This window comes from Mirounga leonina, unplaced genomic scaffold (assembly GCF_011800145.1).
Source record: "Mirounga leonina isolate KUSES-001 unplaced genomic scaffold, KU_Mleo_1.0 Mir_101595, whole genome shotgun sequence".
NCBI classification, from domain to species: Eukaryota; Metazoa; Chordata; class Mammalia; order Carnivora; family Phocidae; genus Mirounga; species Mirounga leonina.
Window position 1 is genome coordinate 3,632,949 of NW_023270158.1, and position 27,959 is coordinate 3,660,907.

At 40.8% G+C, this 27,959-nt stretch overlaps 2 protein-coding genes across 3 annotated transcripts in view; both read left to right on the forward strand.

The window, feature by feature from the left end:
• NHS (NHS actin remodeling regulator) overlaps positions 1 to 10,545 on the forward strand; it is a 347,684-nt gene extending 337,139 nt beyond the window's left edge. The window contains exons 6-9 of the mRNA XM_035000245.1: positions 1,930 to 2,061; positions 3,034 to 6,015; positions 6,542 to 6,668; positions 9,647 to 10,545. Of these exons, the coding sequence (XP_034856136.1) occupies positions 1,930 to 2,061; positions 3,034 to 6,015; positions 6,542 to 6,668; positions 9,647 to 10,262 (3,857 nt within the window). The 3' untranslated portion in view covers positions 10,263 to 10,545. The remainder of the gene's footprint in view (positions 1 to 1,929; positions 2,062 to 3,033; positions 6,016 to 6,541; positions 6,669 to 9,646) is intronic.
• Positions 10,546 to 19,105: 8,560 nt separating this feature from the next.
• Positions 19,106 to 27,465, forward strand: SCML1 (Scm polycomb group protein like 1). 2 transcript variants are annotated; one of them, XM_035000250.1, is made up of 7 exons: positions 19,106 to 19,754; positions 20,945 to 21,025; positions 21,513 to 21,590; positions 23,142 to 23,246; positions 23,649 to 24,189; positions 24,364 to 24,518; positions 26,093 to 27,465. In XM_035000250.1, the coding sequence occupies exons 1-7, from the start codon at positions 19,590 to 19,592 to the stop codon at positions 26,225 to 26,227; spliced, it is 1,260 nt and encodes a 419-aa protein (XP_034856141.1). In that variant the 5' UTR covers positions 19,106 to 19,589; the 3' UTR covers positions 26,228 to 27,465. The 2 variants fall into 2 exon arrangements, with proteins under 2 accessions (XP_034856141.1, XP_034856137.1); XM_035000246.1 differs by lacking the exon at positions 26,093 to 27,465 and having other exon boundaries at positions 19,107 to 19,754; positions 24,367 to 24,806.
• Positions 27,466 to 27,959: the final 494 nt, after the last annotated feature.

A 27,959-nucleotide genomic window follows, 5' to 3' on the forward strand; every position in this document is an offset into this window, starting at 1 on the left:
ATATTCTCACTTTCAAAGACAGACAGAAAATGATCTATCCATTGGGCTTTCTTTAAACATCTCTAATAGTTATATTTTAATTTATTTGTATATTGAAAATTTCACAATGGCCACATTACTACTTTTATCCTGGTACCATGTGACTAAAGGTTGCATGTCGCTCGAGATGCATTTTGGACATGGCTATTATTAATCCCACTCAGATTTCTCTCACATAAAGTGGAGAGCAAATGACCAGATATCCAGGACAGATATTATTTCCTTCCTGAAAAACAGGAATTCTGGTTGATCAGCTGGTTATGAGCTAGGAGTAATTTTCCTGCTGACCTATTCAACTTGCAGGATAAATTATTCTAAGGATGCATACTTTATCTGATCTCCATAATCTAAATGGGCTGGGTTAGGTAGATGTCAAAATGTATCATTTTGGCATCCTCTTAAACTAACTTTCCCTTCTGGGAACATTTGATGATTACAAGCAGCACCTGCTTTCTTCATAGCACTGTAAGTAGATCTTGTTTTCAAATTTAGTTCTTTGATTATGGGTCTTGTGATTCAGGAAAAGGGAAGATCTTTCCTTCTGCTTTATTTCAGGAACTCTCAGACTAAAGCCCAGATTATATGTTGATTTCAAGAGCTTTAATGAAAAAGCTGCTAATTATGTCCATATAACATAAAGTGTGTCTGTGTGCCATGTGTTCTGTAATTATTATGAGTAGAATGAAAGATCTTAATTTTTGGCTGGAGCTAAGAAAGGAAAATTCCATTAGTATGAATTCTCCAATTAATATAATAATTAGTCATCATGTGACATCTCACAGATTTTTTTCAAAAGTGAGTTCTGGAAACTGTTGTCACTGTGATGCTAAGCAGAACTCAAATTGCTTCATTTTATAGCTGAGCTGAGGTTTAACACGCCATCCTGCTCTATGCGTAACAATCAGGATAAATGATGAGGCAACCAGATTCCAACGCACTTTTGGCATCCTGACTTTCTGAGGCAAAGCTCACTCTGAAAAATCCATGGCACATGCCTGTGCCAGACAGGAGTGTGAATTCCTCACCTCCTTCCTCACCATTCTAGTTTTGATAAGACTGCATGTAGTGTATCAATAATGTGATTATGGAGAGAGAAACAAACAAGCATCAAGGTTTGGCCCCTGTATTTATAAAAGCAAACAGACACTCATTGTAAAGACTGGGAATTCCAGCTTCATTTACAGCTGAAAGAGAACGTAGATCCACTTAAGTAGAGAACTGAGGACTGCCTTGTATTCTTATTTTATAGTGATAAGACACTGGTGCCATACCAAAAAGTGTCCAACTGAGACAGTAGAAGAAAATAGAGTTCAATGATGATTTAAAAACAAATCTCTAGGCTACTTTCTCCTCATAGAAGGAGTGTGTGCGTGTGTTGTGTTGTGTGTAGGGTTGGGGTGCAGTGGGTAGAGAGAGGAAAAAAAACCTCACAAAGATGCTTTTAATGAAGAAATGGGTCAGGATATGTTAGCTGAACTAATTCAGGTTAATATCTTGGCTCTGGATCTACTACTATGCAAAGACAGGTTCAGCGAGCCCAGAAATAGACCCGTAAATAGGAGTAACTAAAGGTTGTAAGTCCTTCAGGAGCTGTTTCTGTGTGAGAGTGATTCTTTGATGTTATTTTTCTCTCCTCTTTCTTTTGATTTTCCTTCTTTGCTTGTTACTCTTGGCAGTGCAAGCTGTTGTGCAGAGCTGCATTTAGAAGTAAAGCTTAATGTACTGCAGAGTAATTTAAATAAGAGCTGAATAAGGGCTCCCTTATATTTATTCACGGGCTTAATCCAAACTCTTCCTTTACTTCCAATCAATAAATATCACTGTGTTCCAAGCAAATGAAAATTTGTTTGCCGTTTCTAAAGGCTAATGAGACCTATTTGTGGGTTGCAGGAGTTGGTTTTGACAGAGAGGCTAGTATACGCTGCTCTCTTGTTCATTCACAATCCGTACTACAGCGGAGACGGAAACTGAGGAGGAGGAAAACCATCTCGGGTATCCCCAGAAGAGTCCAACAAGAAATAGGTGTAGTATAAAACTGTTCATGGTTAACATTCTGTTGGGTGTCAATTAGAAGGAGATGAAATGGAAGCCGGCCTTTTAATCAGCTTCCTTAAAAATCGTCAGTGTTGTAACTTGTAGAGGTTTGAAATGGCGTGTACTTGTTCTGTGTTCAGCAAGCTGGGTGGTATTACTTTTTGAATCTCTGTTCTTGACTGTGAAGATTTAACCTTAGGAATTTAGGTATACATGTTCAAGTCTTATGGCTGAAATGTAATATTTTGGTAATTTTTAAAGTTTTATTAAGATGGAAATGATAAGCAATTTTTTAAAGTTTTATTAAGATGGAATAAAAAGTAGCAAGATTCAATGAAAGATTGTTTTGGGAAAATTATACCTTTACTTGAAGAGAGATATACTTTTATGGCATTAATTAAGAAGGTAAAATTTAAGCATATTCAATTAAATACTGACTATTGATAACATGTTACCCTTTATGACTTTTCTTCTATTTTTTTCTGTTCCATGTGTTTAGGAATCTCTTCCTATGCTTTATTATTATTATTATTATTATTACTATAGCATCTCTTTTATTACTTATAATGAATTTTAAGAGTTTTATTTTGCTGGGCATATATTACAAAATAAAAAAGAATAGCGGCCAAGAAGACAAAATGCACTTTAATTTAAAAAAAAATAGTAGTCACTTATTGGGGCAAAGTAATTTGATAGTGAAGAGAGAATTCACAAAAGATCTAAAAGCATTTTCTCTTAGTATACACACACACACACACACACACACGTAGAGACAGAGACAGAGAGGCAAAGGACAGATTCCCCAAAGCATTTTAACTTTCTCCTAATTTTATATGCTGATTTTTTTTCCTCAAAGAGAAAGATCCAACATGCCACCACCCAGATTTGTGGACATCTCTCAGAATGTCTGTTAGTCTGCTAATGTATGAAATATCTCACTGTGCTTTCCGTGTGCCCTAGATTCTGATGAATCCCCTGTGGCCAGGGAAAGGAATGTGATTGTGCACACGAATCCAGACCCTTCCAACACTGTCAACAGGAGGTCTGGAACCAGGGATTCAGAGTGCCAAACTGAAGATATTCTGATTGCTGCTCCATCCAGAAGGAGAATCAGAGCTCAAAGGGGTCAAAGCATTGCAGCTTCCCTTTCTCATTCTGCTGGCAACATCTCTGCGTTGGCAGACAAAGGCGACAGCATGTTCACTACTGCAGTGAGCAGCCGTACAAGGTCTCGGAGCCTCCCCCGGGAGGGCAATAGAGGTGGGGATGCTGAGCCCAAAGTTGGTGCTAAACCGTCAGCATATGAAGAGGGGGAGCCTTTCATGGGCGACCAAGAAAGAACCCCAAATGATCGCAGTGAGGCCCCCAGCAGCCCAAGTGCACAGGAACACCAGCCTGCTTTGGGCCTGGCTTGTTCTCAACGTCTTCACAGCCCTCAGCACAAGTTAAACGAGAGAGGGAGGTCACGTCTGTCCCGAATGGCTGCTGACTCTGGCAGCTGTGACATCTCCTCCAACTCAGACACCTTTGGGAGCCCCATCCACTGCATCTCCACGGCTGGCGTCCTCCTCAGCAGCCACATGGACCCAAAAGATGACCACCAGTCATCCAGTGGCAACTGGAGTGGGAGCAGCTCCACATGCCCCTCACAGACCTCAGAGACAATCCCTCCTGCAGCTTCTCCTCCCCTCACCGGCTCTTCACACTGTGACTCAGAGTTGTCACTCAACACAGCCCCTCATGCTAATGAGGATGCCAATGTCTTCGTGACAGAGCAGTACAATGACCACCTGGATAAAGTGAGAGGCCACCGGGCAAACTCCTTTACCTCCACTGTGGCAGATCTGCTGGATGACCCCAACAACAGCAACACCAGTGACAGTGAGTGGAATTACCTACACCACCATCACGATGCCTCCTGCCGCCAGGATTTTAGTCCTGAGCGCCCCAAGGCAGACAGCCTGGGCTGCCCGAGCTTCACAAGCATGGCCACTTATGACAGCTTTCTGGAAAAGTCTCTATCAGACAAAGCAGACACTAGCTCTCACTTTTCAGTGGACACAGAAGGATACTACACTTCCATGCACTTTGACTGTGGTCTCAAAGGCAGTAAGAATTATGTCTGTCACTATGCAGCCCTGGGCCCAGAGAATGGCCAGGGCATCGGGGTACCTCCTACTCTTCCGGACTGTGCCTGGCAGGACTACTTAGACCACAGGAGGCAGGGGAGACCTAGCATCTCTTTCAGGAAACCAAAGGCAAAGCCGACCCCACCTAAACGTAGTTCATCATTGAGGAAGTCCGATGGAAACGCAGACATTTCTGAGAAGAAAGAACCAAAGATAAGCAGTGGCCAGCTCCTGCCTCACAGTTCCAGGGAAATGAAGCTGCCTCTTGATTTCTCCAACACGCCTTCTCGAATGGAAACTGCCAACCTTCCCACCAAGCAAGAATCTGCTTGGATGAACCAGAGTGAACATGGTATTAAGGAACCTCAGTTAGACACTTCAGATACTCCACCATTCAAAGATGAAGGTGCTGAATCAACTCACTATGCAGATCTCTGGCTTCTCAATGACTTGAAAACAAATGATCCTTACAGATCTTTATCTAATTCAAGTACTGCTACGGGTACCACGGTTATTGAATGCATCAAATCTCCAGAGAGCTCTGAATCCCAAACATCCCAGTCAGAATCAAGAGCCACCACCCCATCCCTTCCCTCTGTTGACAATGAGTTTAAACTGGCCTCACCAGAAAAGCTGGCCGGCTTGGCATCGCCATCAAGTGGCTACTCGAGCCAGTCTGAAACACCGACCTCCTCTTTCCCTACAGCTTTCTTTTCCGGTCCACTGTCTCCTGGAGGTAGCAAAAGAAAACCGAAAGTCCCAGAAAGGAAATCCTCACTACAGCAACCCTCTTTAAAAGATGGAGCTCTTTCACTGAGTAAAGACCTCGAACTTCCAATTATACCTCCTACCCATCTTGACCTAAGTGCTCTTCATAGTGTCTTGAATAAACCATTCCACCACCGTCACCCGCTGCATGTTTTTACTCATAGTAAGCAGAACCCAGTAGGAGAAACACTGCGGTCGAATCCTCCACCGTCCCTTGCAATTACACCGACAGTCCTGAAATCTGTTAACCTTAGGTCCATCAGCAAGTCTGAAGAAGTGAAGCAAAAAGAGGGCAACAATACAGATCTCCCCTACTTAGAAGACAGCACTCTCACAATGGCTGCCCTGTCTCCAGGTAAGACTAAGCCGCATGTGGCTAAGAAATCAGTATCACGTCAGTACTCCACTGAAGACACCATACTGTCCTTTTTAGACTCCTCTGCAGTTGAGATGGGACCAGACAAACTCCAGTTAGAGAAAAAACGTACTTTTGATGTAAAGAATCATTGTGACCCAGAAACAGCAACCTCAGCTGGTAACAATCTTCTAGATTCAAGTGTCACAAAAGACCAAAAACATATGGAGAGCGAGCTTATTCCGGAGAACACACCAAGTAAAAATTGTGACTTTCCCACAGAAGGATTTCAGAGGGTCTCTGTTGCCCGCCCAAATGATTTGGATGGTAAAGTACTACAATATGGAGCTGGTCCAGATGGAGCCCTAGGACAGGTGCAGAAGCCATCCTCTGCAGATCGGGAGGAAGCTGCATACCCTGAGTCTGTGGATGCGCTCACAGCTCAGTCAAACTCACCAACCAGACCCACAGACATAAGCAGTCAACTTAAGCATCAGCTTGGGATGAGCCACCACCATGACAAAGTGCCTGGGGATATCAGCTGTGAAGCAGAGCTATCGACTGCAAATTCATGCCCTGAAAAATGTTCTGAGCAGGAAAATAGTGCTTCAGGTATTTCAGCCAAAAGTGCCTCTGATAACAGCGGAGCAGAGGAGACCCAAGGAAGTGTGGATGAGGTTTCACTGAAAGGTCAGTTGTTGATGCCTTTGTCCCAGTGGAAAGGTCTCTCACGGCACTTCATTGCGTTTTTTTCTTTCTTATGTTCCCTGTAACACAGTACAGCCCTGGGTGTTGGTTTCCCTCCACCTTTTTTTCACTTCTTAAAACAATTGAGATAAAAGTTTTTGTTATTGAGGGACTGAGCTGCGACAGATAATCTCTCTTTTTAAAAATAGCCGTAAGGTATCTGTTGTTTGTTGATGCCACAAGCCAGTGAAACACAGCAGCGTGCCTGGTAACTTCTTTTTTTTTTAAAGATTTTTTTTTTTTTTTTTTAATTTATTTGAGACAGAGAGAACGAGAGAGAGAGCACATGAGAGCGGGGAGGGTCAGAGGGAGAAGCAGGTTCCTTGCTGAGCAGGGAGCCCGATGCGGGACTCGATCCCGGGACTCCAGGATCATGACCTGAGCCGAAGGCAGTCGCTTAACCAACTGAGCCACCCAGGCGCCCCATCTGGTAACTTCTTCTTAAAGATGCTTTTGTTCTTCATTTAAGAATCGTCACCGAGTGATGACTCTATGGTTTCGCCACTTAGTGAAGACTCTCAGGCTGAAGCAGAAGGTGTGTTCGTGTCTCCAAACAAACCTCGTACAACTGAGGATTTGTTTGCAGTCATTCACAGGTGAGGCAATTAACACCAAAAGTTTTGCTTCTTTCAGTGCATCTCATCAAATGCAAATACAGGAAAGCCTTGTGTACTTATGATACATTCAGCAAAAAAGCAAAGAAAAATTAGTTTTCCAAATCAAACTGATAGACTTATATTTCTGTTGGGGAATGTGAGCCTTTATATATAGCTCAACCTGACTTGAGAGACTTCCATAAGAACTGCCGAAGGGAGAGGTGTTTTCCATAGGAAAGACATCTTGTGACAAGTTTTCGTTTGAAAACAGTTTGTGGCTAAGTAACAGCGTGAAAGCTCACTCTGTTGTAATCTCTGACAAATACTTTCTTGAACCAAAAGGAAAAAAAAAAAAAAGCTCACAACTGTAATCCTACACTAGCAGAGATGCAAGCCGATTCACTGAACAGTCAGAGCCCAAGTTTGAGACAAGACAGTGTATAAACCTGCCCGTTTCATAGCTCAGAATTAATCACTGCTCCTTTTCTCCCCCTCTTCCTAAAACTTAAACTTCTTTAATAACATTGGTCCTCTCTAAAATTAATACCCCAAATCCCACAAACAGAGGACGTCCTCTGGGCTGTTTTTCTAGGACACTATTGTGTCCAGGCTGCCCATTCACATTCTCTCACCTGCCCCCTGCCCCCTGCAATCAAGGACCATGTTTGCAAGAATATATACTCCTTACAACTTGTGACTGACGAACAGAGCAGGAACTTGCACTCGGTAGCCGAACCCAGATTAGACTGAGCTATCCGATCCTGCTGTACCTGCTCCTTTCACAGCCACGACTGCTTTCTTCCACTAGGCCTTGGAACTACATGGGACTCCCAAGGGACACAACTTGGAAACTGCCTTTTCTACCTTATGAAGTTACACTTTTTAAAAAAGATTTTATTTATTCATTTGCAAGAGAGAGAGAGAGAGAGCGTGCATATGAGCAGGGGCAAAGGGAGAGGGAGAAGCAGGCTCCCCACTGAGGAGGGAGCCCAACGTGGGGCTTGATCCCAGGACCCTGGGATCATGACCTGAGTTGAAGGCAGACGGTTAACCAACTGAGCCACCCAGGCATCCCTGAAGTTATACTTTTTGAAGCAAGTTTTTTTCAAGAAGCTTGCCATTTTTCCAGGAATTCTACTATTTTTTTTTAGATTTATTTATTTATCTATTTGAGAGAGAGAGGGAGAGAGCACAAACAGAGGGAGGGGCAGAGGGAGAGGGAGAAGCAGATCCCCTGCTGAGCGGGGAGCGCGACACAGGGCTCACTCTCAGGACCGGGAGATCATCACCTGAGCCAAAGGCAGACGCTTAAATGACTGAGCCACCCAGGTGCCCCTGGAATTCTACTTTTAAAGGGAACTTGCATTTTCTGTTGATGTGGTTTTCTCATAAAGAAGGAGCACAGCTCTTCAACAGCTTTTTTTTTAAAGGAGTCCATCAGAAACACCTTCTGTGTGTATATACCTTAGCAGGCACACCTTGCCACGCAGAGAGTGAAGAATCAGTTCATTTTTTCTTTGCTCTGCGTGTGGTCTAAGATCTGATTATATTTCCCTTACCACACTTTCTCTTAGGACAAGTTACTAAAACGCTATATAAGTTAAAGAGCCAAGTTCTTACCGCAAAGGACCAAATGTTAGTATCTGGAGTAGTGGACAGAACATAAGTAGTGGAGTCAGAAACATCTGGAATTGAATTTCAGTGCTGCCACTTCTTATCCAGTCTTGTCAGTTAAAACCTCTCTACCTACTCCCTGTTAGTGGAGATACCTATAGCTCACAAATTCAATTTTGATGCTAAAATAACATTTTAGTGTCTCGAATATGGTAGATGCTAAAAGCAAATGTTAGTTTGAAATTCCTACCGTATCGGAGTGCCAGACCCTGGCATATGCGAGATAACCACCACAAAGGTTTCAGTGAACCAAAATGAGGCTGGTCTCCCAACTGCAAAGCTGACATTTTCTCTACCCTATGGATTTTTAGGTTGGTGAAAGAGCATGTTGCCAATATTTATCAACATACTGAATCATGCTGAAGATTCACTAAGTTTACACCTACTTACTTACCAAAAGAAATAATATGATGACAGATGCCTATGTTTGGTAGACTTACAGAGCTTGGTAATCTTAGATTTGCATTTGTGTAGGATTTATTTATGTGCAGCACAAAGAATGACCTTGTTGGGTTTTTTTTGTGGATGACACTTGATTTTTTTTTGCCTTGTTTTCTTGAGAGTTTACAGTATATAGAGCTTTAAGAGCTCCAGAGGTAGTCTAGGTTTTTAGCTTCTCACAGAAAGTGGGCTTATTGACTGATACACAGCTGATGTTACTAAGCAGCTACAGAATGGTCTTTACAGCAAAAGATGGATTGATTTATTTAACAAGTCCTGTAAGAAATTTTTTATATGGAGAAATTTAAAAAGTTGACAGAATAGTATAACGTACCTCCCCCTGACACACATACCCATCACCCACGCCTGTCCACCATCAACCTGTGGCTAATCCCGTCCCATCCACACCTCTATCCACTTTGCTCTTCGGGTAGTCACTGAAAGCCAACCGCACACATCAGAGCATTTTATCCGTAAGGCCGAGACAGAGTTAATAAGAGAAAGCTATAGTCCTTCACTGCCTACACTCTAACCAGAAGCCAGACAGCAGTATTTTCTCAGACTCTTGTAAAACATCCCAATGAGTCCTCCCCTAGAAGCCGTAGCCTCCACATTAGTCATTATGTGAGCCGGTCATTTACAGAACCTCGTTTAGGGCCGCGATGACTGGAGAATTTCCCTCCGGCTGGGAGTGCCCCAAGGGCAAGGACTGTATCTCACTCCGCACCTCCTGGTCCTAACGCTTCCTATCCCGTCAGGGGGGGTCCACCCAAGTGCTCTTTAAGGACAGCGCGTGGATGTGGCATAACACTTGTAGTTTCCTAAAAATGTCTGTGGACTGAGATGTTTCCTTTTCTTGAAAGGTCCAAGAGGAAAGTACTTGGAAGAAAAGATTCTGGGGATATGTCCACTCGAAGCAAATCGAGGGCTCCTCTTGGCGGCGGCGGCGGCGGCGGCGGCAGCGCCGGTTCTGTCACTCTGCCCAACAGCAACGTGACCACCCCGAACAGCCAGAGGTCTCCTGGCCTCATCTACCGAAATGCCAAAAAGTCCAACACATCGAACGAAGAGTTTAAGCTGCTACTCCTCAAGAAAGGAAGTCGCTCAGATTCTAGTTACCGCATGTCTGCCACTGAGATCCTCAAGAGTCCCATCCTGCCCAAACCTCCAGGAGAGCTCACCGCCGAGTCCCCACCAAGCACCCATGAGGCCCATCAGGGGGCACCTGGGGCCGAGGCGTTGTCCCCACTCTCTCCGTGCTCCCCAAGAGTTAATGCGGAAGGGTTTGCCTCAAAGAACTTTGCCACCTCAGCATCGGCAAGGGTTGGCCGTTCGCGAGCGCCCCCTGCGGCCAGCAGCAGTCGCTATAGCGTCCGCTGCAGGCTGTACAATGCGCCCATGCAGGCCATCTCTGAGGGTGAGACAGAAAATTCCGATGGGAGCCCACATGACGACCGATCCTCCCAGAGCTCAACATAGGTGGCCCGGGCCAGGCTGGCCGCCAAAGGCCAAAACCCTTAGTCATATGAGGATGTAGGAACAGAACAGAGGACTGGGGAGAAGTCAGCACACCATGGGGTACCATCACTGCTTACCAACGAATTCCTAAATATTTGCGGGGGAAACGGAAGATGGTCTTTCTTGATTATTTTCCACATTTTTAAGTAGCTGCACTGTCTTTCATATTTTTCTTTAGCTTCGTTTGATTTACCCAGTCTCGTTCCTTTTGATAATATAGAATTTGAACATGTCTGCTTTTCATGAAACCTAGAAAAAGTTTTCCCAGAGCTGCCTATTCAGAAAACAAAGCCCTCACTGTCATAATTCTTAAGAAGATGAAATTACTCTGGAGGTTTGGTATTTTTTTATATTAAAATGAACTAAAGCAAAATTCAGAAGAACTACACACATGTAAATACCATATTTTTGATAAAAATGTGTAAATAGATTTATCAATGACGAGTGGACATGTGGCCAATTATCTACCACACACCAACTGTTTATAGAACACAACAAATAAAGTGTAATAATTGTATTCTGTGAATACCATTTTCATATAAAATACCATATTTAAATGTCCACCAATATGATTTTCTGAGTGATAAACCTCAATTATGAATTTTAAACTGGTGAAATAAAGAAAATCTTGAGGTCATATACTGAAATGTGATTAATTTAAAATAATGAATTCAGACCTCACCATTTTTGTGACAAATTGCAGCACCAAACAAGCGAATAGTAACACATGGCTATGATTTGCCATGTGGTAATTTGGACAGAATGAAAAGCATGCTTTTGATTTTTTTTTTAATCAATGAGAAAAATCATCATTCTCAACACAAAGCCCTGAAGAACAACATTTGACAGTGTCTTTTAGACTTTTAAGTTTTCAATGGATTGCTTTAAAGAGAATGAATAGGGAAAACAATAGTCAATTTTAGGTTATGTTTTATATTAGGCTACTGGGGACATAAACAGTCATAAACTCCTTAAACAGTTTAGCAATTAGCTCCAGGTTCTTTAACTAACAAAAATAAAACATAAGCATGCCACAGAGCTATTGATTTATCAGTAAGTACCTGCAATGAGTTTTCAGTGAAGCTTTCTCTCTGTGCTGATGAGATTCATGCTACCTAAAAAGTAACAGAAATGACACTGTGAACAATATAGTTGGGAAATAGGTATGTGTATATGCATTATTTATATTCACTGTTAAACCGGGAATGGGGAACAGCTCTGGTTCACAATGCTACATACAAATGAGTTTTGTCTGATTTTACTATATCTGCTTGATGGCAAAAGGGGAGGGTGGTGGGTGGGAAAGGAAATATCAGGGCAAGTGCTCTGATAAAATGAAGGCAGGGAAACAAGCTGAATTACTTGAAATTACTTGAATTTTCTTGTCTTAAAACTGAAAAAGAAGTAGTTACAAGTTGAAATCTGCAAATGGTTCTTACACCTCTGATTTTAACGTGAACTGATACTAATGTTTGAAATATGTCAGAAATATAAGCAGCTATGTACTTAGAATATGTTTTGAATGGGACAAGGTAGAAAGTAAAGAGAACTAAGAAGGGATATGGCCTATAAAAGAATAGAATGTGATTAGAATGCTAGAACAGACCAGCATTACCAAGAAATTGATTAGCAACTGGCTTTAAGTTTATGCAAGTGGTATTTGGGAAAGTAGGATGTGTGAAAGCGGGTTTGTGGCTTTGGTTTGATTCATACAACATGAAGGAGAAAGCCTGGTCTAAGAGGATGCTGTCTTTCAATAGAAACACTTTCTAAGATGTTATAGATTGAGAATTAGAGAATCTGATTGCTGTTGGTTTTTGTTTGTTTGTAAAGAAAAAAAATGTCTGTCTTCTATTTGTTTTCACTATCAAATTGTATTTCTTAATTTCTTGTCATCCTTGTATGTAAAATGGGTCCTGGGGGTGGCGGGGTAGAGGAGGGAGAATGTGTGTGTGGGTGTGTGTGTGGGTGTGTGGGTGTGGGTGCTTGCGCTGGGATAGATAAGCTACTTGGTAAAGGGTACATTTGAACATGTATAAAGTGTTATACTTTTTATTAAAAGAAAAATGGGGGTTTGAAAAAATGGACCATTTCTCATTGGAACCCATTAGTCAAGAAAACCAGCATGGTTTGACACCACATGGGAACACGAATAACTTTTTCTCATGCTTTGAAAAGTACACTTGGCAAAATTTTAAAAATAAAGTTTTTAGACAAATGCGCTAAGAAACCATCATTTCCAGTCCCAATAGGTGATCTTTTGTAATTTTCATAAAAGCAGTTCGTTTGCAGTATGGCTTTTGTGTAGTTAGGGGTTTTTTAAGCGTAAAGAAAGTATGTGGGCTTTAAAAGTGATTCTAAATCTTGAATAGGAAACCCATTAATTGGCTTTAATAAATATGTCACCTTTTTATTATTGACATCAATTTAAGTAATGGTACCATATATTTTTTAAAATACATACTGACTTGAATTGTGAGGCAATAAGATTCCTTCTATATGTAATGATCACAGAACTAACCCTTATAATATAGTTTTACTTATTTTGTTTACTCTAAAAATCTATAGCAGAGTTTCTCTATTTTATATTTCATAGATTTAAAAAAAACCCAAATAATGATGGATTTTAAATTCACTGTGTTGAGTATTGAGTAACTGAGTTAAAAAAAAAAAAAAAAGTAAGGAATTCCTTAGTAATCTGGAATATTCTACATGGCTTTATTACATAGCATATAAGACCAAGAATTAGAGGGCTGTCTTCAACATCACTACCGTTTTGAAGCAGGGTACACACATTAGGTATTGTAAAAAACATCAATCCAAACTTTTCTTCTGTTGTTTGCACTGATGCTAATTTTTTGTTCTTTTATGTTTATACAACATGTCTGTGTTGTGTGGGGAAAATTTTTTTTTCCTTACTTTTTGGTTTTTTGTGTTTGGGGTGTTTTTTTGTTTTTTGTTGGTTTTTTGGGTTTTTTTTGGCTAAGTAGAGGACATGGACTAGTTGTAGCAAACAAAACACACTGTTTGCTCTTGCCAAAGGTCAGTGAGTGAGTACATTTGCTGCAGTGACGGCAGACTTAGAGAACTAGATCATGACAAAGGTTTAAAACTATAAAGAAGGTTACAGTGTAACTATTTTGGTACTAGAACCAGTTCATGCTGGCCAAAAAGACAATGGTTTATGGACTTGCATCCATTTTGTATTTTTGTAATATTTGTAAATATGAACTTTTTAAATTGTCACAGAAATGGTTTCTTTTGTAAGATGTTTTCAACGTTTACATTCAATTCAAGCCTTTGTATATTTTAGAGCTGTGCAACACTTTAAGTCTTGTATTTATTTTTAGTAAAAATGGTGACAGTTTCATTGTGAACCCCTCTCAAAAAAATGTACCAGAAAAGTTTGATTACCTAGAAAGTGTGTATAGAAACTGCAAATAAACGTGACTGCAATTAAACAACCAGTTTCTCTTGGATTATGTAACTGCATTCTTGGGGTTTCACAAACAGCAAGTGTTTTATAGGGAACTGGACATAAAGGGAACTGCTATAGCAAAAGTATGAGGGGAAAAAAGTAATAAATAGTGTATAATGGGGTGCCTGGGTGGCTTAGACGGTTGAGCATCTGCCTTCGGCTCAGGTCATGATCCCAGGGTCCTGGGATCGAGTCCCGCATCGGGCTCCCTGCTCCTTGGGAGCCTGCTTCTCCCTCTACCTCTCTCTCTGTCTCTCATGAATAAATGAATAAAATCTTTAAAAAAAAAATAGTGTATAATGAGCTCCAATCTCATTTTGGGTTTTGGGTTTGTTTGTTTGTTTTTAGATTTTTTTTAAGTAATCTCAACACCCAACATGGGGCTCCAACTCATAACCCCGAGATCACACAAGCTCTACTGACTGAGCCAGCCAGGCGCCTCTCTAATCTCGTTTTGTATTTGAGAGGAGAAAGAATAAATTTCCAATATCTACTATACTTTCCTTGTAGCTCCTCTGTGAGCCAGGAAAAGATTTATGGCTTTACTTTAAAATACTTACCTGCTTTGCTTCTGATAATTACTCAGACTGTGCCTCCTTCCAAAGATGGGCAGCCTCGATATACATATGCCAATATGCCACTAAATAATGTCATGTATCCTTTATTACGTAGCAAATTTATGTGCCAGATAGTGTTCTAAGTGCTTTGCTTACTCAAACTCATGTACTCCCCACATTGTGCCCATTTAACAGATGGGGAAACGCAAGCACAGAGCTGTTACCTGACTTGTCCAAAGCCGTGGAGGGACTAAATGTTGGGGCCGCAGTTAACCCCAGTAAATCTGGCTCCAGGGTCTGTGTTACCTCCCCATGAGGTAACAACTTTTTAAAATAACTTTCCCCGTTTGTACCAAACCTCCACAATGAAGGCCCCATATCCTCTCCTTCGAATTCCAGCAATGACGCGCACACCTAGGAGAGAGCCAAAGTCGACGTCTGTGACGGGAGGGCGAGAGATAGAATTACATTTAAAAAAAAATTTTCAGGCGCCTGGGGGGCTCAGTTGGTTGAGCGACTGCCTTCGGCTCAGGTCATGATCCTGGAGTCCCTGAATCGAGTCCCGCATCAGGCTCCCTGCTCAGCGGGGAGTCTGCAGCTCCCTCTGACCCTGCCCCCTCTCATGTGCTCTCTCTCTCTCAAATAAATAAATAAAATCTTTAAAAAAAAAAATTTTTTTTTTTTTCCAAAAAATCAACCAATGACAGTGGAGAGGACACGCGCCCAGCAGCCTCACCACGCCGAGCGTTCTCCACGAAGCGGCTCCGGCGCTGGAAGAATCGCGCGCCCATGCGCCGGCGCCCCTGCGCAGCCGCAGAAACACCTCTCAGCGTTGGGGGCTCGCCGCTACGCTCTAGTGCCGGGTCCCAATCCCACCAGCTTTTGCGAGCGGAAATCTGAACTCGAACGCCCAGCTACAGACGCTCGGAGGCGGGCACTGACGGCTGCGCAATGGGAGGGAAAGCCCCTCCCCTTGGCTGTCGCCCTAGCAACGTTCCTATTCCCCCAACCATTGCGCAGGCGCCCGCCGGATAAGAGCCGCGTGTATGGGAAAAAGAGTGCCGCGTGCTCGCTAGTGCGCGCGTAGATCCGGAGCTTCCGGGGTCCTCGAGGCGGGCGTGTCACGTGGCCAGGCCCGACTTCCGGCGGGAGGATAGCTTGTGAAGCTATAGAATTAACGGTTTTGGCCGTTGACGCTCCGGAAGGCTGGCTGACACTAATTGGCTCCCGTGCCCTCCGGAGGCCGGTGAGGCAGATCCTGATGCCAGAACAGGTCTGTTTAGCGATACTTTTTCCTTCCCTTGAACTTTCTTGCCTCTCGGGTGTGCGCGAGAAACCGTTGAGCTCCGGTTTGGTGTGAAGGTTGGGGAGCTGTGGGGCGGAGCGGGGGGCGGGGCGGGGCAGGATTTGCCTTGAGGGAAGAAAAAGGACTTGATTTTCCGGATCGCGCTGAGGGGTGGTTCAGAGTGGTTCCCGCCGCCTGTCCCGGGATACCAGCGGCTATGAGCTTTTGAGATTTGGCCGCTTTTTGAGTACTTTGTGCTGACTTTCTGGGACAAGTAGGTCCTTTTTCGTCCTTTCTCTTCCTTAGCGAAGGCGGTTGGGGGGCGAAGAACTACCAAGACTCTGAGACTTTATATAGAATTTTGAGTTTAAAGAATTGATGAACTAGCGAGTTGATTCGTTAAAACATTTCTGTGAGATTGAAACGTTGATTTTGAGGCTTTGTTGGTAACCTCGTTTGATCAATGACAGTGCAGTCTTCCTACATAAACGCGAGGCGAAAGAAAAAGGCACGATTGCATGAGAACTTGGTTAGAGATCGCTTCCTTCCCTCCTCTACCTGGCTCTCCCCAAATTAGGACTGCTCTGGGGTTTTAAACTACTTTAATATTTACAAATAGTGATTTTACAAGCAGCTTTTCTTCACGGTGTTTTATAAAAACAGGGCATGGGCTCGATTCAGTGCTGGGCGATGGGATACAGTTAGGGCGGCATTATCTCCCATCTGGCAACTTTGTGGTCGGGTTAAGTTTGATACGGACAGAAGGGCTAGTTTTGAGAGTCTGGACAGGATTTTTAGAAAATGGTTGTTCAGTGTTTTGACACAATTTTGATTTTAAAAAATTGGGTGTTGTAATCTGCCTTGGTTTTGCTGTGTATTTTTTCAGTGGTTTTCGGGTGAAACGCTGTTTTCATCCTTCACATTTTCGATCAATCTTGGAAGCTGAATCTTCAAATGACTTTTGAAAAATGCCTTTGAAATGCCTTTAAAGTCTAAAAAACGTCTTTAAAAAAAAACCCAGGTGGCTTCTTGTTCTTACGTTATCAAGAGTTTAGGTAAATCGTAAAATACAAAAGAGCTTCATTTTAAGTAAACTCATTTTGCAGGATTTTGAGTTTAATGAATTATATTAATTAATTTTGCATAATCCAGTCATGGTTAGGCTCTAAGAAATTGTTGTGGGAACTTTATCTTATGTGAAGACGGGAAAGGAACTAAAATTGATGCTGTGCCTGCTGTGAACCAGACGTGATACTCAGTGCTTAACTGTGTCATTTGGTCTTACACAGCCCTGTGAAACAGATATTATTCCAACTTTACGAGTTAAGAAATTGAGGCACAGAGAGTTTAAATACCTTCTTGAAGCAAAACAGCAAATTTTGCAATTTGGATTTGGATTCAAGTATTTTTTAAAGCCCAGTTCTTTGCATTATGTCCTGGTTTTTAAAGTTTGTTTGCAAAAACGGTTGCTGTATCTGCAGTATACAGGTGCAATGTGAATGAAAATTACATGTTTTGACCCTGAGTATTTATTGTCCATGTGCTCCATGACAAATAGTTCTGTTGGAAGGATGTTATGAATATCCAAATAATGAAATAACCGTTGCGAACAGTGAGTGCCTTTGCTATGCCAGCCATGAATTCTAAACACTTGATGTGTATTAATTCGTTTAATCTCATAACTCCGTGTGAGGTCTGTACTATTACCACCATATTACAGATTAAAAAAAAAAAAGTACAGGGCGCCTGGGTGGCTCAGTTGGTTAAGCGACTGCCTTCGGCTCAGGTCATGATCCTGGAGTCCCGGGATCGAGTCCCGCATCGGGCTCCTTGCTCAGCGAGGAGTCTGCTGCTCCCTCTGACCCTCCCCCCTCATGCTTTCTCTCTCTCTCAAATAAATAAATAAAATCTTAAAAAAAAAAAAAAAAAAGTACAGAGAAGTCACACAACCAGTAAGTGGAGGAGCTGGGACCTAAAATCGAGGTGTTCTGGCCCCAAGCCTAAGGTCTTTAGGCTATTTGATGTTTCCCCTTGTGTAACGATTACCTTAAAAGCATTACTCTGTGAGTCTTCTGGTACTTTGGGGAAAGCAGTGTCACTTTTGGATGGGATGACTTAGCACCTTTGCTTTGTGGAGATGGAACTTGAGTTGAGCTTTGAAGTTGAAAAGGTTCTCCTAGGTGGAGAACCAGCAGGGTATCGTGGGTAGAGGTCATGACAGGAGTGAGAGGTTCAAAGAGTGCAAGACTGGTGATTTGTACATGTGCCACAGAGTTAGAAATGTCTGGAGTCTGGTGGTGGACTCAATGAATGCTGCATCTATGTCTAACTACAGCCAAGTTTTGGCTGCAGTGTAATTAGTCCAGTAGAGAATTGTCTGATTTTAAGAGTCTATAACGGTGGTGGCAGACTTTGTCTATAAAAGGCCGGATAGTAAATATTTTAGGCTTAGAGCAGGGGGACAGGTGGTAAGAGGTGATCTCACTTGAGGAGTGTGGAGGCTTCTGTGTAAGGACCTTGTAGGCTATTGTAGGAGTTTGGGTTTTATTTTGTTATTGTTAGAGAAGGGATTCCAGGTGATTTTAATAATGAATAAGTAAAGCCCATAGACTCTGGAGCCAGACTGCACCACTGTCTAGCTATGAGACCTGGATAGATTATTTAAACTCACTTAGCCTCAATTTTCTCTTAAGAAAAATGGGGGTAATAACAGAGCCTGCCCTATAGGGTTGTCAGGAATACTAAATGAGTTAACACACATCAAGTGCTTAGAACACTGCCTGGCACAGAGTCGGCTGTAAAATCTGTTAGGTATTATTATCTGTACCTTGTGGTATATTCCAAATTTTCTATAGTGAAACATATGTAATGAAAAATTACACAAATAAAATATAAAACAAAATTGTTATAAGTACAATGAGATTATAGGAAATACTCTTAGAGTTGGGAAATTTGAATTCAATATTCTTATTCCTTGAGAGTTCAAGCAGAGGTGCAAGACTGCTCCACAGTCGTCTTTGTCAGGTATCTGTGAATTGGGGACTTCTTACATAAATCATGGCCTATCTGCAAGATAGAAAATGAGGAAGTTGTTAGAGTGACTACAGTATATCTAAAGGTATTGGTTTGGAAAGACCTAGCCCACCATTGATTATTTTTGCCTATTTTTGAGCTTTAGATCAATTGAATCATAGAGTATTTTCTCTTTTGTATCTGAGTTTTACTCACCTGTATGGTTGTGAGATTCATCCTCATGTGTGGCAATAGTTGGTTCATTCTCGTTGCTGTGTAGGCTTCCTTTGTATGAAAACACAGCAGTTTAATTATTCATTATTAGTCTTATAATCAGAATAAAACAACCAGTTTAAAGAATAAAAGTTACACCTCAAATTGGAGGTTTTTTTTTTTTTTTTTTTGAGAGAGAGCGCATAGTGGGGAGGGGGAGAGGGAGAAAGAGAATCTTTTTTTTTTTTTTTTAATTTAAAGATTTATTTATCTGAGGGGGAGAGAGAGAGAGAGACAGCACGAGTTGGGGGAGGGGCAAAGGGCAAGAAACCCAGGTAGACACAGGGCTCCTTCCCACAACCCTGAGATCATGACCTGAGCTGAAACCAAGAGTCCAACGCTCAACTGACTGAGCCACCCAGGGGCCCCTCAGCTGCTTTCAAAAAGCAGTTAGGAGTGGTGTTCCCTTGTTCATTTGTTTCCAGCATTTACTCTGTAGCCTTTCAGTTGTGAAGCATTCACTTCACAATTTGCAATTTGCGTGTGATCTTGATTCTTATTCCTAGGTGTGGCAGCCTAGCCGTTCGGTTATTAAGGGTTTATTCTAAATCACTAATGGATGAGTTACTGTTTTGTCACTCTCTAAAATTCAGCCAGGACTCCCAATTCGGTTGGGGTTGGCATTCGGAGAACATAACCCTATTAAGTTGATTATGGTAGTAAGTCTGTGAAGTAACTTATTTATGTGTTGTTTTTCAGGAGTAGGTGGTTTACCAGACCTAGGTGACCAGGGAGTTTCACAAATAAACTCTCCAGCAAGTTTAAGTATAATTAGGCCCAACTCCGAGGAGGTGGAGTGCTGCTGTTGCACAAAAAAGATGTCTAGCGGCTCCAGTGAAGTTGATGTGGTTTGTATTTCAAGTTGAAAATCTGTCTTTGTTCTTGTCGCTGTGCTCTCTTTCTTTTCTGAATTGAATTTCATTTCACCTAGTGAAATGCAGAAATAACACCTTCATGAGTTTTGACAGTGGTCTCTAAAGCTGCGGCAAACATTCACGTACAAGTTTTTTGTGAACAGATACTAGCATTTCCTTTGGGTAAATACTCAGGAGCTGAATTGCTAGCTCATAGGGTTAACGTAACTTCATAAAAATCTTGCCAGACAGTCTTTCAAAATCGTTGTGCTGTTGTACAGTTTTGTCACATTCTGCTATGTTTCTTGATTCCTGAAGGTGAGTAAAAATAGATTATTAAGCTATATATAATTTGGCTTAACAGAAAAAGCATTTCTTGACTTAAATAAGGATATGGGTATTAATGCCACCTAAGCGCTAGGGGCAATTCTCTTAACTTCTATCAGCCCCAGTATCTTTTCATCTTTGGACATAATGTTAACCGCCTACTGAAAATTGCTTTCCGAAATAAATATGTGAAAGCAGTTTGAAAAGCATAAGGCACTAAACACGGTATATTTTTATCAGAACTAATCTATAGCCCATTCCATATTGTTTTAGTTATGCTTTTTGAAACAAAGACTGCATAGCTTCTATCTGTCTCTATTTTAACATTATTCCTATAGCTTATAATTCATTCTTAGAATTCTGTTATTAAATGAAATCTAACGGCTATTTATTGTATATTTATTTATACCCTGTCCTATTCCCCCCCAAAAATGTTTTAAGGTGATTAATTTAGCAAGAAAAATAGGTGCTTAAGTGTTTCCTGTTTTGTCCACAGAGTGGCACTGTTGGATTATTTAAAAATAAAAGCCATGTAACCTGGTTCTTTGTTCATGGTTAGAGATACTTGCTTTTACAGCAATTCTGGTGCCAGGTTACTAGACTAGTCTTTCTACCCTGAGTTACACGAGAGGTGAAGCTCAATAGAAAATGATATCTTAAGTGTAGTTGAGATAATGAGAGAACAGTTTTGCAAGAACATCTTTCCATGTAGTCCCTAGTATTTACAGTGGACAGAGGTCCTTTGATAATCACCAATAGGCTTTTGGAGCTTCTTAAAAGTGAAATTGAAGTCCTCAGTTTTTCTTTCAGCTCTGTCTTTCATCTTTCCTTTTAATTTGTTAATACATCTTCCTTAGATAAGAACACGAATACCTGCTTATGATGATGATAACACTGTTCTTTATGCATATGAACCAAATACTGCATATGTCAATAATGTAAGTAATGTTAATTGCCATTTGCCAAATATATTAACACTTAAGCATTTTAAAGAAAAAGGTTTAAATTCTTCATATATTATAGAGTTCCTCTAAACTCAAACTCAAAAAATATTGGCCTCTCCTGAATTTGTTTGCTTCCTTTCATTAGACAGTGAGCACTTAACCATTTGACTTCCCTTTTCCTTAGGTAGTAGGAAGTTCAGAGCAGTTTATACTCATTTTCAGTACAAAACTTGAAACCTAGGTCCTTCTGATATAATAAATTCTTATTTCCTCTCTTAATTAGCAGTTGTCATTTTCATTCTCGTACTAATGTGAGTTTTTATTTTGTCTCTGCTTTAGATTAAGACTTCTGAATCCTTTTGAAAAGTTGGTGACAAATAAAAACAATTTAAATAAATAAATGTAAAGTTTTTTTCCTCCTAGCATTCAGTTTGGCTCTTATAAAAGTAAAGCATTAACTACTTAACTTTTAAAATATTAGCAGGGAAGCGTGATGTCTGACACATCCTACAACGAAGAACAACAAAAAACAGTTATGGATGTCCTCACTCATTGTCAGGTATAAAAGTTCTGTCTCTCAAATGTAGTTTTCTGAAATACTAAGTTAAAATTCCCTTTATCTCATGTAAAGTATACAATTAATTGAAATTTTGGCTGCATCAAATTACTTATGATTATGCCTTCATTGTAATGATTTTTAATAATTTATAGTTAGAGTAGCATCTCCAGGTGAAAATTTTGAAATACCAATATGTATGTTTTATAGCTTTGTTTTAAAAGCCCTTAACTGAAGAAATGTATGTTATGTTGCTTGATATTGAATTAATTTCCCCTACAAAATCTTTAAAGGAAATTGATACAGAAAAAAATTAGTATGTGCCTTAAATGCATTGTTGAGATAGCTCAGTCGAAAAAATGGCAGCATATCTTAACATAGTTTGTAATTTTGAGGGGATTTTGTAAAAGTTAGCGTGCTGGTAGAGATTGATGGGTGTAATTATCAAGGATTTTGTGAGCTGCATCCTCTAGAGGTAATGGAAGTTTGTTTTTTAAAAAGTAGTTAACGTACAAAGTTTGTTGGATGAACATGAGCTACCGTGCCTAAGTACAGAATGTTTAGGTGAGTCTTTATCGCTGTTACTGAGAACAGACGTGGACCGCTTCAAGGGAACATATCAGGTCTTTGGGGAAGGGTGTACGGGGAGGGGCAGGGGGGGCGGGGGGAGGGGGGTTCTGATGGCCTGCCTCACGTAAGCACCCACGACACCCCGGGCCGCCACTGCTCTGCCAGGGCCTCCTTTCTGAGCAACGGTGGCGGGCTAGAACGTGGAGGAGGAGAAAGGCCCAGGGGCCCAAGTCACAGCCCTGAAACAGACCAGAACGCTAGTCTTTGCACCCAAGTCTGTTCCCCTAGAGCCTGCCCTGTTGACCTCAGTGCTATAGGCCAGTGGGTCTCACTTGATCAGGCAGCAGAACCACCTGGAGGGCTTGTGAAAGCAGATCGCTGCCCCCAAGGAAATGGTTCTGGCCTCCTGTTAAGTGTATTTTTGGCCTGAATGAAATTTCTGTGTATTTGAAGAATTCTCAGGTTTTTTAGTCACATACTGGTTGGCCGATAGGGGACATGTACTCAAAGGTTTTGTAAGGTTAATTGTTGATTGCCTGATTTTGAAATACTCTGAAGCCAGAAGTCACACCTGTTGTATTTGGCTCACTGTTCTTTCCAGCATAGAAGGCTCACTGCCTGTGAATTCACACCATGGTTCTACGGACAGAGGCTCTTTGGCCTTCCAGCAGATTTGAAGCTTTCTTACCTAAAATAGCCCCTTCCTTGACATAAAATGACTCCATCATAAATGTGGTGGCTTATAAGAATGGTGGTACGTTTACTTCCCCATATTAAAGCTTCTTAAAATGCCTGTATGGCCTGGAGTTGAGTAGGAGGTTGGGTCTCCTTATCTCAGCCAGCTGGGCTCTGTGTCACCAAAACCAGGCATCTGGTTCTGACAGCTTAAGAGCTTTTCTTTGTTTCTAGCAGTCAAAATTTGGCTTATTGGTATTTTTATGTTACTTTTGGAATAGAAACTATTAATAACTTGTGTTATAATAGGTCATCTATGATGCTATTCAAAATCTGGATAAGAAATTTGATGTCATTCATGGAAAAGTTTCAAAAATCCACCGTTCTCGTGTGAAATCATTGTGGCAGAATCGCGTGAGTGTTAACAAAAATATTTTCATAACTGTAATAGACCTCTCACTTCTAAAGATGCCAATGAGTTAGAAATGAGAAAGAGCTATTAACTATGAGATTAGCAAGGCCAAATTGATTCTTGCTGTAGCAGCAGATAGGAGACTAAAACTTGTTGGGAAAATGCTTAAGTTTAGGTTTGAGAAATGTATGACAATGAATATTTTTATGTTTATAACCACAGTGTATAAAATTTGGTTAAAATGTAGGGTTGAAGAGGAACAAAAATCATATAATTAAAATAGAGCATTAATCTTTAGTGATATAAAGCAGTGTTACCTGAAAAATAAATTTATATTTACTACTTACTTTATTTCCTTTTTTACTTACTGACAGTTGGTTTGTGCTGGGTTTGTGTCATTTCAGAAGCCACTTGGATATGCCTACAAAAATTATAATTACCTGCTTTCCAGAAAGATCAGATTCCAGAAAATGAGGAAAAAGGAGCCTCCTTCTTCATTCTCTTACCCTGAAAGTTACAGCCCAACTACGCCGGTGGAGAGGCCAGCAAATGATTCCCCGATCAACCCTGTAGGAACACCCTACCATTCAGAGGAGGGGTCCCCAGAACGGGATCCGGAGTCACTCCTCCAGGAGCAGGAGCCGAATCTGAGCCAGAGTCCGACACTACCATCCATGTATTCTTCGCATTCATATCAGCCATATTTCACACCTGATGATCCAGTGCAGGGCTCCTCTTCCATGCCCTGCTATTCCAGCCCAGGGGCCCACAGCACCCACAATATCTTCTCACCTACCCGACCTTCTGTAGCAGTATCTGGATCCATGCTGGGTCAAGGTGAGCCCAGTCCGGCACATAACCCGGAGAGGATGACTTACCCAACTCTAATGGAAAATAAGAGCCTCGGCCGTACTGCCTCATCTGTTTATATGCCGCCCAACGTTGGTGAGTGTGAAATGACACATAGTACAAGTAGCACTCTTTAACCTATAATCACAAATAGCACTATTTGACCTATAATCCTCAACATCCTTGACGTAAGACCATTTCTCCCTACCTAACATCTCTTCTTTCGGGATAATGATCAGGTCAAGTTTGATTTGTCTTTTTCCCCCATTGAAGCTACAAGTTCACCAGTTGGAACAGAACCAGGGATCCTAAAACAAAGCTTCTCTGATGACCCTTCAACCTGGTCCGTGGATGAAGTGATCCAGTTTCTGAAACATACAGATCCTCAGACACTCACCCCCATCGCTGACCTTTTCAGGCAACATGTAATGTATATTTTGATCTGGTTTTCCTGCCGTAATGCTTTCTTCTTCTTTTTTTTTTAAGTAAGCTCTATACCCAATGGGGGGCTTGAACTCATGACCCCAGGATCAACAGTCTCATGCTGTAGGACTGAGCCAGCCAGGCACCCCTGCCATAATGCTTTTGAATGACCTCTGTGCAGGCCCTTCAGTTGGGTACTGATTAGTGTGGATGGTGGGGGAACCCTAGCAACTGATTTTCCATACGTGAGAAAGGTTACTTGGCCCAAAGTTAGATCCTTAAATGGTAGAGGCTGGATTTAAATAGGAACAATGTGACATGATGTCCTCTTTGTTACGATGCCCAATGAATCCAACAACTGATTCCATTTGGCTCAGTTCTGTTAACCTTATATGGTTATTGACGATTTGGGGTGCTGATAACCTCATGCCATTTACAAAGTAACATCATGGGTTAAATTTTTATAAGTTCTGATTTTTATTGTACTTAGTAGGAAAAGTACAGAAGGTACCTGACAAAGGCAATACTGTTAAGGGTTTCAGGTCTTTTCAGACAGTACAGTTTTATTTTTAAACCAGAACTTGTAAAAACCAAGTAATATGTTTCAGCAACATCAGTCTATTAGTAAAGAACTGGAGGGAGGATGCCTTGTGACTATCAAGTCATGTTTTTATAGTGTTTCCTAATGAATAAAATTAGTGGCCACATATTTGATGTACCCTTTTCCATATGGCAAGAAAATAGTTTTTAGCATCTAACTTCAGACAACTAACTGATTAGCTTTCTTTTTTTTTTTTAAAGACTTTATTTATTTATTCATGAGAGACAGAGAGAGAGAGAGAGAGGCAGAGGGAGAAGCAGGCTCCCAAGGAGCAGGGAGCCCGATGTGGGACTCGATCCCAGGACCCCAGGATCATGACCTGAGCCGAAGGCAGACGCTTAACCATCTGAGCCACCCAGGCGCCCACTGATTAGCTTTCAACATCAAGACAACACTGTATAGCACATGTACAGTCCGTATGGATGCTAACACCCTCATATTCCAAGCTGTTCTAAGAAAAATTCTACCATTCATAGTTTTTACTCTTTGTCATAGACATGCAGTATTTTATTCAGCCCACTATTTTAAAGGTAGGTAGTTTGATGCTTAGGACATTTTTAAGATTTAAGGTTGGGGCGCCTGGGTGGCTCAGTTGGTTAAGTGTCTGCCTTCGGCTCAGGGTCCTGGGATCAAGCCCTGGGTCGGGCTCCCCTTCTCGCTCTCCCTCTGCCCCTCCCCCATTTTGTGTGCGCACTCACGCTCGCTCTCTCTCGCAAATAAATATTTCTTTAAAAAGATACTAGGTTAAATTTTCTTCGTAAAATTCGAAGTAAATTTACAAGTGATCAAACCATGCTTCACTGTACAAATTATATTTTTAATAGTTTTCATCAAGCAGGTGTGTACTCAAGAGAATATACATCTGGAATGAGCTGCTCTCTTACTGGTATTCCATGTTCTTGTAAATGAAGAAATGACCATTCTGATAAAATATGAACACATTAACTAATTACTGTTATTTCCTTCTGTCTGCAGGACATTGACGGGAAGGCTCTGTTACTACTCAAGAGTGACATGATGATGAAGTACATGGGGCTGAAGCTGGGCACAGCTGTGAAGCTGTGCCACTACATTGATAGGCTTAAAGAAGAAAAGTTCTTTAACAATTGAAAACACGTTAGTGTAGATTTAGCTTGGACGTCATTCAGGGGAGACTCCGTGCCATTTCGGTGTAAAACCATTTTTCTGCCCTTAAAAGTTTTTGTTGTGTAGAAGGTTCTTTTAAAACCATGTTCTGTCCAGAATTGCAGAACTACATTACAGTCTGGTCTACTATTTTAGAAGCCATTTAACATGTTCGTAATTGGCATATTCATTGGGAGTTTGTTCTTTATATCTTTTTATTAGTTTCATTGAATAGTTTACAACTGTACTTCACACAGGAAACAGAAACACCTTTAATTTCTGTTCATCTTTATCTATAGAACCAAAACAGCTGAATCCCAAAGAGTAAATATCAGGGACTGAAAAGTTCTCTAATAAATCCATGGGTTTTCCTTATAAGAAAACTTCAAGATGCAACTGTAGATAGCATCTTTCTAAAATATTTTGTGTTTGTTACTACAAGGTTCTGTTCATGTTCTACCAGCTTCCCAAAAGGGAAAGCCATATAAATTATTTTCCTTTCTATTATTATTTCTATATATGTTATATTCCTATTTAAAGAAAAGGCAACCTTATAAGCTTTCGTAAAATATTCTTACCAGTTTTTAAATAAATTGTTAGATAGAATGGTCATTTTATGCAAGAGATACTTAGTTTAAAACTTACATATTTTGCCTAAGCTTGGACATTTCAGTAGGCATTCATTGCTCACATCTCTCTATAAAGATGCCTATGTCCAGATTTTTGAAAGATATATATTTTATTGTCTGTGTTCATAATGATGCTGTTTCATATTTATATTTTATTCTGTATCTGAAGTATACACACAAGTAAATCTTTTCTTTTTGAATTTAAGAATAGCACTTTGCACTTCACAGAGGTAAAGATTAACTATATTTAGTGAGATGTTTTTATTCTGTTAAAAATATTCGCACATTTGCTGTCACTAATACCTCTCAGCTGACTCTTTAAGGCTTCCATACGGGGAAGCTCTCTGTCCTGTGCAATGTTTCTAGTTCATTTGCTTTCTGAGCCATTTATCCTACTAAACTTCGGAAGATACATTAGCTCTGATTTGTCATTTTGGACTTTATTTTAAAAATTAGAACTTTCAAGTGAAAACTGTTCATTGTTTTGTTATTTATTACCTTGTTATATTGTATAACATTTGATAGAATACTTATAAGCTGTGAGAATTGGTGCTAAGTGTATTAGCCATTTGTTATAAATGCCAATAAAATGTTCACCAGGGGCAAAAATGCACATTTTCCTTTTCAAAAACCAAGTGTACTTTATAAACAAATGCAATTCTTTACTGGGCATACGTAATTTAAAAGGTGTTTTTATTTATGTTATTCATTTATGTTATTTCTTGTAAGACAAGATTCTATTTTAAACTTGATCTTCTCTCAAATTGTTTGTGTGAAGATGCTGTGCCCAGCTGAACAGTCCTCAGGTGTTTGTATGAATACTATGTTTTACAGTTTTAGATTTTAAAATATAATAAAGTTTTAAAACCACAATAATGTCAGAGCCTCAGATTTGATTTTATTTGCTTTCACCGCATGACATTAATGTACGAATTTATTAGAGTTGATAAAGAAACGCTCTACTAAGTTTGTGGTTTTCTGCGTCCAGAGAGTTGAGTATTAACACTTGCCCTCATTCTACAGATAAGCAGATCGCTAGCAGCAAAGGGCCGATCTCTTGTAGGGCCTAAACGAGACCCCAGGGGAGC

What these genes read in the sequence shown, in the direction of transcription:
- SCML1 (XM_035000250.1), top strand. Translation starts at nt 19,590, where the DNA reads ATGTGTTGTTTTTCAGGAGTAGGTGGTTTACCAGACCTAGGTGACCAG. An exon ending in ATACTGCATATGTCAATAAT is followed by an intron (nt 21,026 to 21,512) that starts GTAAGTAATGTT and finishes TTAAAATATTAG; the next exon opens with CAGGGAAGCGTGATGTCTGA. An exon ending in ATGTCCTCACTCATTGTCAG is followed by an intron (nt 21,591 to 23,141) that starts GTATAAAAGTTC and finishes GTGTTATAATAG; the next exon opens with GTCATCTATGATGCTATTCA.